Source organism: Dendrobates tinctorius, unplaced genomic scaffold (assembly GCF_039654945.1).
Source record: "Dendrobates tinctorius isolate UK_male_01 unplaced genomic scaffold, ASM3965494v1 ptg000158l, whole genome shotgun sequence".
NCBI classification, from domain to species: domain Eukaryota; kingdom Metazoa; phylum Chordata; class Amphibia; order Anura; family Dendrobatidae; genus Dendrobates; species Dendrobates tinctorius.
Genome location: NW_027361825.1, coordinates 14,999,741 through 15,020,779, shown reverse-complemented (window position 1 = coordinate 15,020,779; position 21,039 = coordinate 14,999,741). Strand labels below are relative to the sequence as shown.

Below are 21,039 nucleotides of genomic sequence, written 5' to 3'. Positions count from 1 at the left end.
GACCACTATGTCCGCTATGGGGCTCTGTGTGGGTGTCCCAGAATGGGCCTACAGTCAAATCCATTGTGGTAATGGGTATAGGATGCTGAAGGATCGTTATGTATCTCAAGGTAGGTGGCCTTGAGATGAAGGCTTGCTTATGTGCTGATCAGCAGAGGCACTGCTGAGCTGTTGTTACACTGTGTCAGCGAGAGATATCTACAAATCCACCCAGGGGTGTGTTTAAGAGTGTCATAATAAAGTATGTGTATGAATGCTTGAAGGACCTGTGATGAGGTCAAAGCCATGTGACCTGCTGGGCGTGGCTACGGACCATATAAGGTAACCAGGGTAGGTCACATGAAGAGAGAGCACATGGATCTGATTGGGCCATGTGGAAGGTCCCGGCAGGCCTATGTGGAGGAAGGTGTGCTACCTCTCTGAAAACCACGTGCTGAGGCTGCTGACCCGGGGAGGCCTATGTATATTGGCTGTATGTGAGGAGGGATAAGCCTCCTGTGTTTTGCTGAGGCTCCAGGACTGAGCCAAAAATCATGGACACTTATGCTTGCTTTCGCCTGAGCTAAAGGCTATTCCTTGTGTTATGTGCTGCTTTATTGGTTATAACTTATGAAGCAATAAACCCTGTGAACTTTTAAAAGGAACGTGCCTCCTGGTTGTCTCACGTCGCACCTAAGCGAGTAGAATCCCTACAATAGCTAGAAGAGGAAGCTAATTGAGAGGTGTGAGGAACACATCAACTCTTTTAGGATTTTGTGGTTTTTATTATAGTGTTGAGGGGCACTCATTGTTTTTATCACTCTTTTCTTCAGCAGGCCATATGATGGAAGACAAGAACAGTACTTGGGTTGACTTTTTCATCATGAAAGGTATTAGTGATTTGCCTCATCTGCAGACGCCCATCTTCCTCTTGGTTTTGTTAATATATGTCTCTATTTTTACTGGAAATTCAGTCATTTTACTGCTAATCTTCAAAGACCACCAGTTGCAGACTCCAATGTATTACTTCTTGTCTCACCTTTCCGTCATGGACATATTTTACAGTACAGTCACTATGCATAAGACACTGATCACATACATAACTGGGGATAATACTCTTTCATTCTCGGCTTGTATAACCCAGATGTATTTCTATGTAGCACTCCTCTGCTGTGAGTTTTTGCTCTTGACTGTTATGAGTTACGATCGATACGTTGCGGTTTGTAACCCTCTGCGGTACGTTATAATCATGAACAGTAGAGTCTGTTCTGCGCTTGCTTCAGTCTGTTGGGTCATTGGATTTTCTGAAGTTGTTCCAGCAGTCTTCATTATCTATGAAATCCATTGCTTTAAAACCAACAAGATCAACCACTTCTTTTGTGAGCTTATGGTCATCATGAAGCTCTTTTGCTACAAAGCCTACAAAATGGAACACTTAATTAACACAGAGTCGTTCTTTGTTGCTTTCTTGCCTTTCACACTCACCATTACTTCTTATTTCTTCATCATCAGGGCTATTCTACGGATCCACTCTAGCGCTGGTAGACGTAAAACCTTCTATACATGTTCTTCTCATGTGACAGTCGTTTCCTTTCTTTATACGACAATAGTCTGTGTCTACTTGAGACCTACCTCATCGTACTCTCTGGAGTCAGAAAAGATTTATACTCTATTTTATACTTCATTAACACCCTTGATAAATCCTTTAATCTATAGCCTCAAAAACAAAGATGTGAAAACGGCCTTCAAGAGGCTGATCAATAAATAAAGTATTAGCTAATAAGGCTATGATCTTTTGGTAATTTCTCTGTTCACATTAAATTGTTTAGATGATTTTCCATATTTTTTGTTGATATTTTTTAATTATAAATATAATATTTGGGTATACAGTGACTGGCTCTGTACATCCTTCTCATTCCCATCTACAACCATAGTTCTCCATAGTCACTCTGTTCCCCCTATAGTCACATAATCTGTGTAAATCCATTGAGAGACCAACGATTTTGAGGGTAAAAATAAAGATAACATGAATAAAATAATATGCTTGCATAAGTGTAAACGCTCTGATAGTTGGGGATGTGGTTGTATTCAGAATAGCACAGCTTACAACACAGCAAAGGGATCTCATTGTTGAAAATTATCAGTCAAGAAAAGGGTATGCAAAGTTTAAAAGGTATTAGATGTACCATGGACACTGAAGACATCATCAAAAAGTGTATCTTAAATTTGGCACAACATTGACATTACCTAGAAGTGGACGTCCCTAAAAAATTGATGAAAAGACAGAGAAAATTGGCTGGGAGGCCAAAGCAACAGTAAATTAACTGCCGGAATTTCTGGCAAATACTGGATGTGTACTGCATGTGACAACAATTTCCTGCATTCTTCAAATTTCTGGCCTATGAGTAGGGTGGTAATAAGGAAGCCTATTCTTACAGAGGAAAACATCCAAGCCTTGCTAAATTTTGCAAAAACTTGCATCAAATCTAACAAAAACAGGTAATGATCCGATGAGGCCAAAGATAATGTTTGACGCAAAGCCAACATCATTGTGTATCATCTAAAGAACATCATACCCATAGTAAAGAATGATGGAGGCAGCATTATTCTTTGGGGCTATTGTTCACCAGCTGTAACTGGGGCTTTTGTCAAGGTAGATTGAATTATGAACATTTGCAAATACATGTCAATTTCCAACAAAATCGTCAGGCCTCTGCTAAAAGGCTGAAGAGGAATTTCACCTTTTAGCATGATAATGTCCCTAAGTGACCTCCAAATCAACAAAAGAATGGCTTCAACAGAAGAAGATCAAAGATTTGAAACAGCCCAGAAAGAGCCTAGACACAAATCCAAATGATAATCTGTGATTGACCTGAAGAGGGTGATGTACACAGGAGATGCCAACACACTCTTACAGATGTGGAGCTACTGCAAAAAAGACTGAGCAAAGATTGCCAACTGAAGATGTGCTGTGCTGATAGACTCATAACCAAAAAAATAAATGTTATCATAAATTCAAAGTCTACTTTGTCAAAGTATTTGTTTAAGAGTGTGAATATTTATTCAATCACATGTTAGTTCTGTATTCTTTTTCCACTCCAAAAGATATCAGTTTATTTTTCAATTGATTTGTACAGATTATTAGGGACATTAAATGTGGAAAAAGATTTGAAATAAGTTTTCTTGGTATGATTGTTTTACATGACAAAATCATGGCATTTATCAGTGATGGGTTGACTTTTTATATCCTATTCACACCATAAACATGACATAAAAACATTGAGAAATGTTTCAGATACATTTCTATATGGCTCTATGTTGGAAAGCAAACAAATTCAGATGTTGCCCATTACCCACCATAGATCCCATAGAGGTGAACAGATCTGTTTCAGTGGTGAATAAGCTACTGCTGAGACTAACACATGACAAAAAAGGATATCTCATAAATATCTAACAGGTTCTGGTGCCATAAAAGGAACATGTACCTGCCAGACGTGTATGCAATATCCGTTAGAGTTATGCTTTCCAATATTGCTGTACATTTACTGTATGGGCAAATGTTGGAAAGGCTTTGCCCCTTCTCAACATTTGATGTAAGTTTGTGTCTTGGTCAGAAAGGGGTTCCCGTAAAATGACGTAAACTTACGTTATGGCAATCATGTGTACTCAGGAGCAGTGCCCGCATGATCGCCGTCAAGAGCTCAGCTTAAGTCATGCCTTGTCTGCCACAGCCAGGAGCGGTGCCCGCACCACCCCAAGCCATTTAACCCCTTAGATCAATCACCCCAATAGAAGTGTGGGAAAGGAAGAGAGCTCCCTCTCCATTGAGATCGGCATCCCTGCAATGTCATCGCGAGGGCCGGATTGTTGCTATGGCTACGCGAGGTCATCATGACGACCTCCAGGTCTGCCAGGTACAGTGGCCTTTTTAGAACAGGCTAGCAGCATGGTCTTAGAGGCTTTTATCAGTGCTGCACTGACAGATGTAATGCATTGCGATGCATCATACCTGTGATCAAAGTAATAAAAGTTAAAGTCCTATAGAGGAATCCTGGAGTGCCAAGTCATAATATGCCTTTTGACGTTCTCCCAACAAATATGGCACCAGTACCTCCGCCCACTGCTCTGGTGGAAGTTTCTACCATTCAGCCACCCTCATGAAAACAGTCAGAAAAGCTTCCACATCATCCCCTAGGGTCATATTGGCATTGCTCATCTTACCGCTTTCCGGACGTACGAGTCATCACCTGGAGCTAGGGAGAAGACCGCCAGCCTCCCATAAACCACCTCTGCACGGAGTTCCATTTGCCTCTTTAGCACCTCCTGTTGCTGTCGCTGCTGTTGTTGGAGCTGTTGTGCCAACTGTTTGTTTATTTGTTTCTTTTTGTGCCATTTGCTGCTGTTAACTGGCCAGCTGTTGTTGAACCTGGACCAAATGCTTCACAAGCTCATCCATGCTGCCAGACAGGGCTGCCACTAGGAATTTCAGGGCCTCATACTGGCAAAATTTTCCGGCTCCCTTGAGACTCTGCCCAGACTCCACCCCAGCTCCGCCTCCATACCTCCAACCTTCCACTTTCCCACCGTCCACTCTTGGAAAAACTTATCTTCTGCACCATGTTCTCACCAATCTGATATTAACAGTTCCCATCAAACACTAGATCACATACATTGCAAGCAGCTTTTGTTTTGGCCAAAGGAATTTTTAAGCCACCACCACAACAAGGAAGACTCTAACCTATTAAATATTTCTTAAAATATCCAATACTCTTTTTAGGTATATTTTTATTTATTTTTCTTTAAGGGAATGAATCACATATATTTTTTAGAATAACCATAAATAACACATACAAGAGACAAATATCATCACACCATGACCAGACCACATAATACCACCACATAGTGACCAAATAATACCATACAGGGAACAAATACTGCCACACCATGACCAGACCATATATTACCACCACATAGTGACTGAATACTACAATACTGATCATTAATAAAAAAAAATAATACTAATGCCATTATACACAGGAGTTCTGCATATAGTGTCAGTATACAGGTAATACAGTGATCACCAGTGTTGACATTATACACAGGAGCTCTGTATATAATGTTAGAGTACAGGAAATACAATGATCAAAGGTGACATTATACACAGGAGCTCGGTATATAGTGTCAGTGTACAGGTAATACAGTGATCACCAGTGACATTAGGCACCAAGGTTCTCCCACTGCACAGGGGGAAATCTCAAGCCATGTCCTCTGCGGTCTCCCATTCCTCTATGGCCACAGAGGTTCCTGCTCAGAAGAGACATTGGTCCCAGTATCTTGCCCAGGTTAATGTTAGGCGTCTGCTTGCTACTCCAGGCTCAGCTATTGTACCATGCATGAGTCAGCGGCGAGCAGACGCTCCTGGGACTAAGCCCTGCTTTTCTCCTACTGAGCATGCCCATGGGACGACCTCTCATCGGAGGTCGGAAGTAACATACTCAGGTCCTATTGCAGCTCAGATTGGGCCATCTGAAAGGTCCCGGAAGGCTGCGTCTATAAAAGGATTGCACGACCACACAGCCGTGCGCTAATGTAGAAAAAGATTAGACCATATGGAGTGAGTGTTGTATGCATGTATGAATTTCTCTGGTGAATGACTCATTATGAAACCCCTACCCTTGGTATGCATGTGTTGTGTAGCCTAGCCTGTTAGCGCCCAGGCTGAGGTCCGGTGCACATAGTCTTCACTCCTCGGTGGTCAGCGTTCATTTGAGGCGCCCGCAGGTGCGACGCCGCACGCTCAGTAGGTCTAGAGCAGGGTTTCCCAACTCCAGTTCTCAAGGGCCACCAACAGGTCATGTTTTCAGGATTTCCTTAGTATTGCCCAGGTGATAATTGCATCACCTGTGCAATACAAGGGAAATCCTGAAAACATGTCCTGTTGGTGGGCCTTGAGGACTGGAGTTGGGGAACCCTGGTCTAGAGGGACTCAGAACTCGTGTCCTTGGGGCTGAGTTCTGTGACCATATACTGAGCGCTTTCTTGCCGAGTGCTGTATGTTTTAACAGGCTCCGACATTTATGTTCCACGGTACTGCGGCTTTGTGACGTAACAGTGTCCGCTCCTGTTCACACCGGGTGATGTTAACCCGCATTAACCCGCGTGTGACCTTTTGTATACTGCTATATACATCTGCCATTACTAAGCAGCAGTTTACCACCTCTGCATGGTGGACCCCAGGCTGCAAGCGCACCTTACTATCATTTTATTATTTGGTGTGTTTTGCCAGCCCTAGCATACACAGATTTGTATATCATGTATAGTGTCAGTGTACAGGTAACACACTGACTCACCAGTGACATCTCTAGCTGAAGTCGTTCATCTTTGTTTTTCTTTTTCTTGCAGCACAGACCGCCATCATTTTTTCCATCCAGGACCTATCTCTGCATAAAATAACACATAGTTACTTAGAGCAGGGGTCCCCAACCACCGGTCCGCGGTCCAGGACCGGGCCGCTGTGGTTCTTATGCCGGTCCGCGGCGCTACAGCAGACCAGCACTAAACACTGACATTGTTCTCTGCGCCGGCTCAGTGAACACTGCAGGTGCCTGCCCTGGTGGTTCATTATCACCAGGCGGGACGTGTGTACGCGCATGCAGCGTTCATCATCTGAATGCTGTGACGCATGTGTGTGGCTGCAGCCGGGAACACGTTGACCCTGTTATGTGTCAGCGCTGTCTGTGGGCAGGGAGCAAGCCCTCTGCTTTCCCGCCCGTGGCCATAGTAACACTGCAGCCGTGGCCCGACTGAAGCAGCAGGGAATGAAGAGAGGTAATTTTTTTTGTATATACACTCACTGGCCACTTTATTAGGTACACCATGCTAGTAATGGGTTGGACCCCCTTTTGCCTTCAGAACTGCCTCAATTCTTCGTGGCAGAGATTCAACAAGGTGCTGGAAGCATTCCTCAGAGATTTTGGACCATATTGACATGATGGCATCACACAGTTGGCGCAGATTTGTCGGCTGCACATCCCTGATGCGAATATCCCGTTCCACCACATCCCAAAGATGCTCTATTGGATTGAGATCTGGTGACTGAGGAGGCCATTTGAGTACAGTGAACTCATTGTCATGTTCAAGAAACCAATCTGAGATGATTCGAGCTTTATGACATGGCGCATTATCCTGCTGAAAGTAGCCATCAGATGCCTGTTCTTAGCTGAGAGGAGTGGTACCCAGTGTGGTCTTCTGCTGCTGTAGCCCATCTGCCTCAAAGTTCGACGCACTGTGCGTTCAGAGATGCTCTTCTGCCTACCTTGGTTGTAACGGGTGGCAATTTGAGTCACTGTTGCCTTTCTATCAGCTCGAACCAGTCTGCCCATTCTCCTCTGACCTCTGGCATCAACAAGGCATTTCCGGCCACAGAACTGCCGCTCACTGGATTTTTTTTCTTTTTCGGACCATTCTCTGTAAACCCTAGAGATGGTTGTGCGTGAAAATCCCAGTAGATCAGCAGTTTCTGAAATACTCAGACCAGCCCTTCTGGCACCAACAATCTTGCCACGTTCAAAGGCACTCAAATCACCTTTCTTCCCCATACTGATGCTCGGTTTGAACTGCAGGAGATTGTCTTGACCATGTCTACATGCCTAAATGCACTGAGTTGCCGCCATGTGATTGGCTGATTAGAAATTAAGTCTTAACACACAGTTGGACAGGTGTACCTAATAAAGTGGCCAGTGAGTGTATGTACATGTGTGTGTGTGTGTGTGTGTGTTTATGTATGTGTGTGTATCTATATGTGTGCATCTGTGTGTATGTATGTGTGTGTATGTTTGTATCTGTGTATGTGTGTTTATCTGTGAATCTGTGCATGTGTGTGTGTGTGTGTGTGTGTGTGTGTGTGTGTGTGTGTGTGTTTGTATCTGTGTATGTGTATCTGTGTATGTGTGTGTATCTGTGCATGTATATATCTGTGTGTGTATGTTTGTATCTGTGTATGTGTGTTTATCTGTGTATGTATCTGTGCATGTGTGTGAGTATGTGTGTGTATGTGTGTTTATCTGCGTGTGTATCTGTGAATGTATGTATGTGTGTATCTGTGTGTAAGTGTATATGTATATATACTGTAAATATATGTATGTGTGTATATGTATGTATATATAGTGTATATATATATATATATATATATGCCCCACCTCCACCCCGCTGGTCCATGCAAGAATGATCTTGCTGGAAGCCGGTCCCTGGTGCAAAAAAGGTTGGGGACCACTGACCTAGAGCACTGCTTCCAGAGCACATTCCCCACTTTTTCCCTTTCTTCTACATTACACAGCTGAATACAAACGTGCACCCGCCATTAATATATAATTAGTTATTATGCAATCCACCATTCCAAAATTAAATTATAATCTACCACTGCGCCCCCACCAACCATTTTCCCACTTAATAAATATATACACTAATTATCCCCTGTACTCTTTCCTCCAATTCATTACCTGTCACTGCATTCTCTTTGACTCCCACTATGTGCCTCCCGCTCCACCAATTCATTATATTTACATGCTCCTTCCATCCCAATTCATTGTCATGTCTTCTCTCTACCACCCCCACCCTCTATTCATTATCATCTGCTCTCCCCACATATTCAATACATCATTTACTCCCACCACCCTCAAAATTCACCATTATTTGCTCTCCCCCAGGTCCGAATTTGTTCTCCTCATCCTCCACTTTCAATTCAATTGCTGTCTCCTGTCCCTCACCCTCAATTCATCATTTGCTGCCCCCATCCGCCTCTCAAGTCATTTGCTGTCCCTCTCCCATTCACTTCATGATTTGCAGTCCCCCTTCCACCCACACTTCATCATTCTCTGTCCTTGTCCCCCTCACTTCATTTGCAGTCCCGTTTTACCCCGTTATCCCCCATCATCATGTGCAGCCCCACTCCGTTCATCATATGCAGTCCCCCATCCCTCATTTCATCATGTGCAGCCCCCCGTCCTCTCCCTCACATAATTTGCAGCACCTCCTCCATCATTTGCAGCCCCCTTAATCATTTGTAATCCCCTCCATCATGTGCAGACCCCTTCACCATTTGCAGCCCCCTCCATCATGTGCAACCACCTTCATCATGTGGAGTCCCCCTCCATCTTTTCCAGGCCCCCTTCATCATGTGCAGCCCCCTTCATCATTTGCAGCAGCCCTTTCACCATTTGGAGTCCCCCTCCATCATTTGCAGCCCGCTTCACCATGTGCAGCCCCCTTCATCATGTGCAGTCCCCCTCCATCATTTGCAGGCCTCCATCATGTTTAGTCCCCCTCCATCATTTCCAGGCCCTCTTCATCATGTGCAGCCCCCCTCCATCGTTTGCAGGCCCCTTTCATCATGTGCAGCCCCTTCTCCATCATATGCAGTCCCCTCTTCATCATGTGCAGTCCCCCCTCCATCATTTGCAAAACCCCTTCATCATGTGCAGCCCCTCTCCATCATGTGCAGCCCCCCTTCATGTGCAGTCCCCCTCCACCTTTTCCCCTTCACGATTGTCTGCCCCCTCCATCATTTTCAGCCCCCTTCATCATTTGCAGCCCCTCCATCATTTGGAGGCCCCCTCCACCATTTGCTGCCCCCTTCACCATTTGCAGCCCCCTCCATCATGTGCAACCCCCTTCATCATGTGGAGTCCCCCTCCATCTTTTCCAGGCCCCCTTCATCATTTGCAACAGCCCTTTCACCATTTGGAGTCCCCCTCCATCATTTGCAGCCACCTTCACCATGTGCAGCCCCCTTCATCATGTGCAGTCCCCCTCCATCATTTGCAGGCCTCCATCATGTTCAGTCCCCTCCATCATTTCCAGGCCCTCTTCATCATGTGCAGCCCCCTCCATCGTTTGCAGGCCCCTTTCATCATGTGCAGCCCATTCTCCATCATGTGCAGTCCCCTCTTCATCATGTGCAGTCCCCTCTTCATCATGTGCAGTCCCCCTCCATCATTTGCAAAACCCTATCATCATGTGCAGCCCCTCTCCATCATGTGCAGCCCCCCTTCATGTGCAGTCCCCCTCCACCTTTTCCCCTTCACGATTGTCTGCCCCCTCCATCATTTGCAGCCCCCTTCATCATTTGCAGCAGCCCTTTCACCATTTGGAGTCCCCCTCCATCATTTGCAGTCCCCTTCACCATACCATGTGCAGCCCCCTTCATCATGTGCAGTCCCCCTCCATCATTTGCAGGCCTCCTTCATCATGTGCAGTCCCCCTCCATAATTTCCAGGCCCCCTTCATCATGTGCAGCCCCCTTCATCATCTGCAGCAGCCCTTTCACCATTTGGAGTCCCCCTCCATCATTTGCAGCCCCCTTCATCATGTGCAGTCCCCCTCCATCATTTGAAGGCCTCCTTCATCATGTGCAGCCCCCTTCATCATGTGCAGCCCCCCTCCATCGTTTGCAGGCCCCTTTCATCATGTGCAGCCCCATCTCCATCATGTGCAGTCCCCTCTTCATCATGTGCAGTCCCCCCTCCATCATTTGCAAAACCCCTTCATCATGTGCAGCCCCTCTCCATCATGTGCAGTCCCCCTCCACCTTTTCCCCTTCACGATTGTCTGCCCCTCCATCATTTTCAGCCCCCTCCATCATTTTCAGCCCCCTTCATCATTTGCAGCCCCCATCAGCATTTGGAGCCCCCCTCCATCATTTGCAGCTCCCTCCATCATTTGCAGCCCCCTTCACCATTTGCAGCCCCCTTCACCATTTGCAGCCCCCTTCACCATTTGCAGCCCCCTTCACCATTTGCAGCCCCCTTCACCATTTGCAGCCCCCTTCACCATGTGCAGTCCCCCTCCATCATTTCCAGGCCCCCTTCATCATGTGCAGCCACCTTCATCATTTGCAGCCCCCTTCACCATGTGCAGCCCCCTTTATCATGTGCAGTCCCCTTCCATCATTTGCAGGCCTCCTTCATCATTTCCAGGCCCCCGTCATCATGTGCAGCCCCCCTCCATCGTTTGCAGGCCTCTTTCATCATGTGCAGCCCCTTCTCCATCATATGCAGTCCCCTCTTCATCATGTGCAGTCCCCTCTCCATCATTTGCAAAACCTCTCCATCATGTGCAGTCCCCCTCCACCTTTTCCCCTTCACGATTGTCTGCCCCCTCCATCATTTGCAGCCCCCTTCATCATTTGCAGCAGCCCTTTCACCATTTGGAGTCCCCCTTCATCATGTGCAGCCCCCTTCATCATGTGCAGTCCCCCTCCATCATTTGCAGGCCTCCTTCATCATTTGCAGTCCCCCTCCATCATTTCCAGGCCCCCTTCATCATGTGCAGCCCCCTTCATCATTTGCAGCAGCCCTTTCACCATTTGGAGTCCCCCTCCATCATTTGCAGCCCCCTTCATCATGTGCAGCCCCCCTCCATCGTTTGCAGGCCCCTTTCATCATGTGCAGCCCCTTCTCCATCATATGCAGTCCCCTCTTCATCATGTGCAGTCCCCCCTCCATCATTTGCAAAACCCTTCATCATGTGCAGCCCCCCTTCATGTGCAGTAACCCTCCACCTTTTCCCCTTCACGATTGTCTGCCCCCTCCATCATTTTTAGCCCCCTCCATCATTTGCAGCCCCCATCAGCATTTGGAGCCCCCCTCCATCATTTGCAGCCACCTTCACCATTTGCAGCCCCCTCCATCATGCGCAATCCCCTTCATCATGTGCAGTCCCCCTCCATCATTTGCAGGCCTCCTTAATCATGTGCAGTCCCCTTCCATCATTTCCAGGCCCCCTTCATCATGTGCAGCCCCCCCCATCGTTTGCAGGCCCCTTTCATCATGTGCAGCCCCTTCTCCATCATATGCAGTCCCCTCTCCATCATTTGCAAAACCCTTCATCATGTGCAGCCCCTCTCCATCATGTGCAGTCCCCCTCCACCTTTTCCCCTTCATGATTGTCTGCCCCCTCCATCATTTGCAGCCCCCTTCATCATTTGCAGCAGCCCTTTCACCATTTGGAGTCCCCCTCCATCATTTGCAGTCCCCTTCATGTGCAGCCCCCTTCATCATGTGCAGCCCCCTTCATCATGTGCAGTCCCCCTCCATCATTTGCAGGCCTCCTTCATCATGTGCAGTCCCCCTCCATCATTTCCAGGCCCCCTTCATCATGTGCAGCCCCCTTCATCATTGGCAGCAGCCCTTTCACCATTTGGAGTCCCCCTCCATCATTTGCTGCCCCCTTCATCATGTGCAGCCCCCCTCCATCGTTTGCAGGCCCCTTTCATCATGTGAAGCCCCTTCTCCATCATTTGCAGTCCCCCTCCATCATGTGCAGCCCCCCTTCATGTGCAGTCCCCCTCCACCTTTTCCCCTTCACGATTGTCTGCCCCTCCATCATTTGCAGCCCCCTTCATCATTTGCAGCCCCCTTCACCATTTGCAGCCACCTTCACCATTTGCAGCCCCCTCCATCATGTGCAATCCCCTTCATCATGTGCAGTCCCCCTCCATCATTTGCAGGCCTCCTTAATCATGTGCTGTCCCCTTCCATCATTTCCAGGCCCCCTTCATCATGTGCAGCCCCCCCTCCATCATATGCAGTCCCCTCTTCATCATGTGCAGTCCCCCCTCCATCATTTGCAAAATCCCTTCATCATGTGCAGCCCCTCTCCAAGATGTGCAGCCCCTTCCATCATGTGCAGCCCCTTCCATCATGTGCAGCCCCTTCCATCATGTGCAGGCCCGCTCCATCATGTGCAGGCCCTCCCCCATCATGTGCAGCCCCCCTTCAACATGTGCAGCCCTCCTCCATCGGTGATCTTGGGTCCCTGCCCACATTCGAAACACCATGTATGAGGAGTTGAATCACTCAGCTGCTTGCAAAGGTAAACACTGGAATACTTCTTAGGTAAGTCACCTGCTTTTTTATTTTGAGACAGCATAAATCGTAGTACGATTAAGTAAAATAAACGTGGCTTTTCTGGAATAATGGCAAAATGAAAGTCAAAAGCATAGCAAAGTCCTTATCTCAGAGGGGTTTGCCCGCTCAGGCAACCCTGGCTGATTAACTCCTTCACACATAGCATGCTGAAGAGAAACTTATGGGTTTCGCAATCACAGAAGAAAGCAATCTCCGTGATGCATATCTCCTCTCACATACAGTGCCAGTGACCTGTGACAATACAGACCGACAGGCATATAACTGCACAACTCCCCTGCATATTATAAAATTACAGCCTGTGGAGCTTATTGGACAGCTTTTTAGGATTAAATAAATGAATGATTGAATGAAGAAAACTGACGTGGGGTCTCCCCAATTTTTGTAAAGGTAAAGCAGATAGCTGATATTAGTCTGGTAAGGTCCATGGTTATTGAGCCATTCCTAGCCTAAAAATTCCAGCCCTCAGCCACCCCAGAAGTGGCGCATCACATTAAATGCGCTTTATAGAATCATAGAATCGTAGAGTTGGAAGGGACCTCCTGGGCCATCTGGTCCAACCCCCTGCTCAAAGCAGGATTCGCTAAATCATCCCAGTCAGATGTCTGTCCAGCCTCTGTTTGAAGACTTCCATTGAAGGAGAACTCACCACTTCTCGTGGCAGCCTGTTCCACTCATTGATCACTCTAACTGTCAAAAAGTTTTTTCTAATATCTAATCTGTGTCTCCTCCCATTCAGTTTCATCCCATTGCTTCTAGTCTTTCCTTGTGCAAATGAGAATAAAGTTGATCCTTCTACAATGTGACAGCCCTTTAGATATTTGTAGACAGCTATTAAGTCTCCTCTCAGTCTTCTCTTTTGCAAACTAAACATTCCCAAATCCTGCAACCTTTCCTCAGAAGACAGGGTTTGCAGACCGGTCACCATTCTGGTCGCTCTTTTCTGAACTTGCTCCAGTTTGTTGATGTCTTCTTTAAAATGTGGTGCCCAAAACTGGACACAATATTCCAGATGAGGTCTGACCAAAGTGGAGTAGAGGGAAATAATGACTTCACGTGATCTAGACTGTATGCTTCTGTTAATACATCCTAGAATTGCATTTGCCTTTTTTGCTGCTGCATCACACTGTTGACTCATATTCGGTCTGTGATCTATTAGTATACCCAAATCTTTTTCACATGTGCTGTTGCATAGGCCTATTCCTCCCATTCTGTATATGCTTTTTTCATTTTTATTGCCCAGATGTAGTACTTTGCATTTTTCCCTGTTAAAAACCATTCTGTTAGTTGCTGCCCATTTCTCCAGTTTATTTATATCTTTTTGAATCCTCTCTCTCTCTTCTCTAGTATTAGCTATCCCTCCTAGCTTTGTGCCATCAGCAAATTTAATCAGTTTACCCTCAATTCCTTCATCTAAATCGTTGATAAAGATGTTGAACAATACAGGGCCCAGGACAGAGCCCTGTGGTACCCCACTTGAGACATTCTTCCAATTGGATGTGCAGCCATTTACAACCACTCTTTGGGTCCGATCACTAAGCCAGTTATGAATCCAGCTAACAGTTGCCTTGTCCATTCCATACTTAGTCATTTTTTCAATAAGGATTGTATGAGATACTTTGTCAAATGCTTTGCTGAAGTCAAGATATACTATATCTACAGCATTTCCTTGATCCACCCAATCAGTGATTCCGTCATAGAAGGAAATTAAGTTAGTCTGACATGACTTATTAGTTACAAACCCATGCTGACTCTGTTTAATCACTTCATTCTTATCCAGGTACTGACATACATGTTGTTTAATAATTTGTTCAAAGATCTTTCCTGGTCTAGAAGTCAGACTCACCAGCCTTTAGTTGCCTGGGTCCACCTTCTTCCCCTTTTTGAAGATAGGAACAACATTTGCTCTTCTCCAGTCTTCTGGGACTTCTCCTGTTCTCCAAGAATTTTCAAAGATTATGGAGAGGGGTTCAAAAATTTCTTCTGCTATCTCCTTCAGTACTCTGGGGTGTAATTCATCTGGACCTGGAGACTTGAATTCATTTAGGTTAGCTAAGTGTTTCCTCACTATCTTTCTGTTTATAGATATCCTGGATTCTTCTATTCCCTTAATAGGACAGTGAAGAACAGTTGATGTTACATTTCCTTTCTGAGAGAAAACAGATGCAAAATAGGAATTTAAAAGTTCGGCCTTCTCAACATCCTGTCTTACCATTTCATCATTTTCATCCTGTAAAAATCCTATAGCATCTTTGACTTTTCTTTTACTTTTGACATATCCCCAAAATCCTTTATTATTGCTTTTGACATCTCTTGCAAGCCTCAATTCATTGTCAGCTTTAGCTAATCTGATTCGTGCCCTGCAGGTTCTGCAGACAGCATTATATTTTTCTTTAGATATGCCTCCCTCTTTCCATTTTATAAACATTTTTTTCTTCCTTTTTAGCATGTGCTTAAGTTCTGTGTTCATCCATCCTGGTTTCCTTAAATGCTTCCTATTCTTCCCTCTTTTCGGAATTGTTAACAATTGTGCTTTGAGAATTTCATTTTTCAAGATTTCCCATCCTTCCTGGACATTTTTGTCTTTAAGGATATCCAGCCATTGGATCCCTCCAATTCTCTTTCTGAATCCCTTAAAATCTGCCTTTCTGAAATCTAACCTTGACGTCTGAGTCTTCACAGGTCTTCCTCCTCTAGTTATCCAAAATTCTAAAATAGCATGGTCGCTACCTCCTAGGGTCCCAGCCACTTTTACCTCCTCAACCATTTCCTCCCTGTTTATAAGGATTAGATCCAAGGTAGCAGTTCCCCTTGTTTTCTCTCCTACCTTTTGGAAGATAAAGTTGTCAGCAAGAGAGGATAAGAATTTTCTTGACCTGTTAGTTTTGCCTGATAGAGATTCCCAACAAATGTCTGGATAGTTGAAATCTCCCATGACAACTATGTCATATTTTTTGGAGAACTTGGCCATTTGATGCATAAAGAGTTCATCCATCTCTTCAGCTTGCACAGGCGGCCTGTAGTAAATGCCTACAATGGTGTCCTTTCCATTGTTCTGTCCTTGTATTCTTACCCAAACAGTTTCCACAGAACTCCCAGTCTCTGAAGCTTCAATCTCTGTGCAGATATACGCGTTTCTAACATACAATGCAACACCTCCTCCTCGTTTATCAAGTCTGTTTCTTGCAAATAAGTTGTATCCTTCTAGTCTTGTATTCCAATCATGTGTATCGTCCCACCAAGTTTCAGTGATTCCAATGACATCATATTTCTTTTCCTGTGTTAGTAGTTCCAATTCTCCTTGTTTGTTGCCCATGCTTTGTGCATTAGTATAGAAACATTTTAGTTTGTGATTGGTTTCTCTTTCTCCAATATTTTTATTAATTAGATTCTTTTGTCTTTGTTCTTCCTTTCCACTTCTAATAGAAGAGTTCTCAATAGCATTTGTCAAGTGTATGGCTTTTTCTGGTCTTTTGCTTCCCTTCCCATGTTGTTCTAGTTTAAAGCTCTCCTTACAAGTGTAGCAAGGCGACTTCCAAATACATGTTTTCCAGTCTTCGTAAGGTGCACCCCATCTCTAGCAAGTAGTCCATCGTAAAGGTAATTGACTCCGTGATCCATAAATCCAAATCGTTGCTGATGGCACCCTCGATGTAGCCAGCTGTTCACCTGCAGAATCTTATTCCACCTCCTTGTTCCATGGCCATTCCACCTTTTGTTCTTCATGATGCCCTGGCAATCAGGATAATGGGGCATGGGGTTCATGTCAGCTGTGAATTGTACAAAAACATAGACAACATCAAGCCCAGGAGTTAATATTAGAGAGGTGTCTATCAGACACCACCATTAATAGCCCAGTAAAAAAAGAAAAACACACACACACAAAAATATTGAAACAAAGACTTCCCAACACTATCCGTTGTGCACCGATTTATTAAAAAAGTTCCCATGAAGGTCTGACATCGAATCTGACGTAGTCCAGAACCCAGATTGACCAAAAACATATCATGAGCAGTGATGTTACTGATATCACATTCATCACCAGTCCTCAGAGGGAGGCATGATCTGGCATATTATGCAAATATATATCTATATGTCTGTCCGTATGTGTATATCTGTCTGTATTGCTATATGTCTGTTTATCTACAGTGGGGAAAATAAATATTCATTACACTGCCGATTTTTCAAATTTTCCCACCTTCAAAGAATGGAGAGGTCTGGAATTTTTATTGTACACTTCAACTGTGAGAGACAGAATCTAAAAATGAAATCCAGAAAATCACATTGTATGACTATTGCATGAAATAAGTATTTCATACAGTTGAAAAAACAGAACTTAATATTTGGCACAAAAACCTTTGTTTGCAATTACAGAGGTCAGACGTTACCTGTAGTTCTTGACCAAGTTTGCACACACTGCAGCAGGGATTTTGGCCCCCTCCTCCATACAGATCTTCTACAGATCTTTCAGGTTTCTGAGCTGTTCCTGAGCAACATTTAGTTTCAGCTCCGTTCAAAGATTTTCTATTTGGTCCAGGTCTTGAGACTGGCTAAACCACTGCAGGACTGCTGCAGACCCCGGGTTGTCATGACAACCCATCAGCAATACTCAGTTATGTGACACAGGAGCCCATGGGCGGGATTAGTGATTGGGTTAAGTGCCACTGTCAGATATTGAAAGCGGCATTTACAGGTTTACAGCCACGGGTGGATAACGATTCCACCCACGGCTGTTAGGGGCACATATCAGCTGACATGTGTCGGGAAAGATGTGGGTTCCATGCAGAAGCCCACATCAAAGAGGGATACCCAAAGTGTGCTGTACATATACGGTGCATGTAGTGATAGGGTTAAAGACACCTATAATCTGTACAAAACTATTGGGAAACTAATAATTTGATAGGGAATCTTCTTTCTATATATTGTCATGGAATTCTCTTGACTGCTTACTGCTTGCCTAATTGTGTTTTTTTTGCATAGTTTTGTCCCTATTTCATGCATATTTTATACTATTCTTTTAGTATGTATCACAATAAAGTTTTGTAATTTTATTATTTGGCATAAAGCTTCTTTTGTCTTTTGGATGTATTGTTGAATATTGAAGCTGCCTCTAGGCATTTATTCTTTTTGAGATTGCTTAAATTTCTGTACCTAGTTTACAGTTTGTTTTTCTATTTTGCCAGATGAATATAAAAGCAAGAGATAAAAATTGGCTCTCTTGCACTGATTCTGCTTTTAATGGGGACACTGTGCAATCGATTTCTACAGAAAATGGGCAGAAATTGGAATTTAAAAGCTCCATTAAATTTTTTCTAAAAAAGAGAACTAAAACATGGTGGAACAAAGCCTCTATAGAAAGCTGTTTAGCAAAAAGCCTCATTCCAAGAGGTCTACGGGTACGCATCATGCTTTCCTTCCCAGTTGAGGACGCATTATTCAAGACTAGGTGGGAAGAAGCCTGCACTACATGCTCTAAATCTCTGAGTTACTTATTGGAAATAACAAAAAAAAGTCTTGACTATTTAGAATGAAACTGAGACTACACAACAGAAATTACAGGACACGTTGTCCTCCGCTGAAATGGAAGGTCTGAATAAGGAAATTGAGGCTCAATTCCTAACTTGGGAGAAAGAAATTAAGGAAACTAAGGCCAAAAAATTCAATAGAGATCTTAATGATTTAAAAAAAAGTACAATCTATAAAAGGCATTCTGGGCCTGTTAATGAATCCAGTATATCTGGTTCTTCCTCATATTCATCCTTATCATTCAGAGAAGGTGATGATACTCAAAAGTGCATGTATAATTTAACAAGGAACAACTACATAAGAAAACAGATACACCAAGGAGATTTAACAGGAATACTGAACGTTCTGCTTCCTCAAAATTGCAGGTGATCAATCTTTCCAACATCGAACTCACCACACCACAGTTGGAAGTTTTAAGTTTGGGGTTATCCTTCTCATCCGCCTCTCCCTTTGATTCCTTTGCAGCCACCAAGACCTCCAACTCTTCGCTCGCAAACTAGTTTTAAAAAAGCTACATGAAAAATCTAGTATTGGAGACAACTGGACGGAGAAAGAATTAAAAGCCATTTCTACTTTGGAAGAATTAAAGGATGAATCGCAACAGGATGAAAATTTGGGTAAATTCAATCCACCTATCCCTTAGAAATTTCCACCCTTGCAACTATATCCCAGCATTGAGCTATTTGTAAAACTTGTCACCAAAGAGTTTGAACAAAGTACACACAAAATAGCTAGAGATAATCTTACCCCATCCCAGCGAGTAGCTCTAAAAGAGTTGAAAAATATAGAAGGGGCAGTAATAAAACCTGCTGATAAAGGGGTAATGTGGCATGTCAAAATGTATGAGAAAGACTTTCGGGCAGCTTAGCCTGGTTTCACATTAGCGTTTTATCGCGCAGCGCATCGTGCGCTATCGGGCGCACGCGCAATGTTCCCCTATCTTTAACATGGTGGTTGCAGGGTCTTGCGATTGTACGCGCTCATCAGCGTTTAGTGTGCGCTGCGCATTTTACAGGTGTGCACCCAGACGCGCCGTACGCTACATGCTGCATTTTTTGTTCCACCTACATCGTTAAAAAAAATTGCGCACGCACGTGTGCGCACCCAAAAATAGCATTAAAGTCTATGGGGTCACTGACATGCGCTTGGATGCGCGCACGTCAGCACTTTGTGCGGCACGCGATATGAGTAAACAATGTCTAGACACTTGTCTAAACCCCCCCTAAACAAGCAACATTGTTTGAGAGGAGTCTAGATAAAAGAAGGTGTCTTCAGGGTCAGACCAATACTCTACAGACAGCCTTGCAGAGACCAGACAAGAACATAGAAGAGCTTTCCTACTGTGGATTCAAGCTTCAGAAGCCAAAATGTGAGTATTCTTCAACTTAATGTCTGTGTGTCCTGTACAATTTTATAATGTACTAATGTATTTTTTGTTTAAATTTAAGCATGTCTTCTTCTGGATCGGTCTATTCGCCATCTCGGCAAGAACTGGCCCAAGCTGATCGTGAGGTGAGGATGTTGCTGCCTTTGGGTAAGTTTAGCTGCCTCTAGAAATGTGTTATAATTTTTTTTTTCTCTTGTACAGACATCAGACACGGCCAGTGAAGGTGAAGTGCGGGAGGATTCTGAGCGGGAGCAGCGTAGTCAAGTCGTGGCAAGGAGACGCAATATTAGTATATAATCTGTCCTTTTTTTTTTTTTCTGTCCTTATTTTCATCTTTTATCTTGCTTCCTCTCTGTTTCTTTTTCTATCTTTTTCATTCTCCAAAATTACAAACATTCTAATAGTTTTTTTTTTCTACATTCCACAACGGGATGACGAAGAAGTGTACATAGACAACGAGCACTTGATCCGCCTTGTTGAGGCGTATCCCGTTGTGGGACAGCCGTGACCAGCAGTACAAAGACACAGTGGTGACTCGGCAGCTCTGGAATGAGGTGGCCGCAGCGATGATGGATGTCTGGGACAGCGCCTCTCCAACTTCAAAAAGGGCGTTCAGTAAGTATAAAGATGCTCTGAGATATTGCATTGATTTTTGGTCCAGATGGTGCTGATGTGTTTGTGGCAAGATATATTCTTGCATCAAACACACCAATGCCTTGTGGAAAACAGTGATTGCTTTTTGTTTTGAACTGCTGTCTTGAAGCTGCATTGATTTATGGTCCTGATGGTACTGATGTGTTTGTGGCAAGATGTATTCTTGCATCAAACACACCAATGCCTTGTGGAAAACAGTGATTGCTTTTTGTTTTGACCTACTGTTTGGAAGCTGCATTGATTTATGGTCCTGTTGGTGCTGGTATGTTTGTGGCAAGATATATTCTTGCATCAAATACACCAATGCCTTGTGGAAAACAGTGATTGCTTTTTGTTTTGAACTACTGTCTGGAAGTTGCATTGATTTATGGTCCTGATGGTGCTGGTGTGTTTGTGGCAAGATATATTCTTGCATCCAACACACCAATGCCTTGTGGAAAACAGTGATTGCTTTTTCAACTGCTGTCTTGATCCTGTTTTCACTCTTGCTCCGGATGATACTGTTGTTTTGGCTGCTACATATATTCTAGCAGGAAACAGTGAAATAACAGTGTCCTCAGGATCAACAGT

At 44.3% G+C, this 21,039-nt stretch overlaps 1 protein-coding gene and 1 long non-coding RNA gene across 2 annotated transcripts; both read left to right on the top strand.

The window, feature by feature from the left end:
- Window positions 1-820: 820 nt before the first annotated feature.
- Window positions 821-1,747, top strand: LOC141051679 (olfactory receptor 8I2-like). Its single transcript, XM_073548675.1, has one exon. The coding sequence runs from the start codon at window positions 821-823 to the stop codon at window positions 1,745-1,747; it is 927 nt and encodes a 308-aa protein (XP_073404776.1).
- Window positions 1,748-12,044: 10,297 nt separating this feature from the next.
- On the top strand, window positions 12,045-19,039 carry LOC141051680 (uncharacterized). The gene is made up of 3 exons (XR_012220676.1): window positions 12,045-12,872; window positions 18,086-18,793; window positions 18,894-19,039. It is a non-coding gene; the product is annotated as an uncharacterized lncRNA (long non-coding RNA).
- The last annotated feature ends 2,000 nt before the right edge of the window (window positions 19,040-21,039 follow it).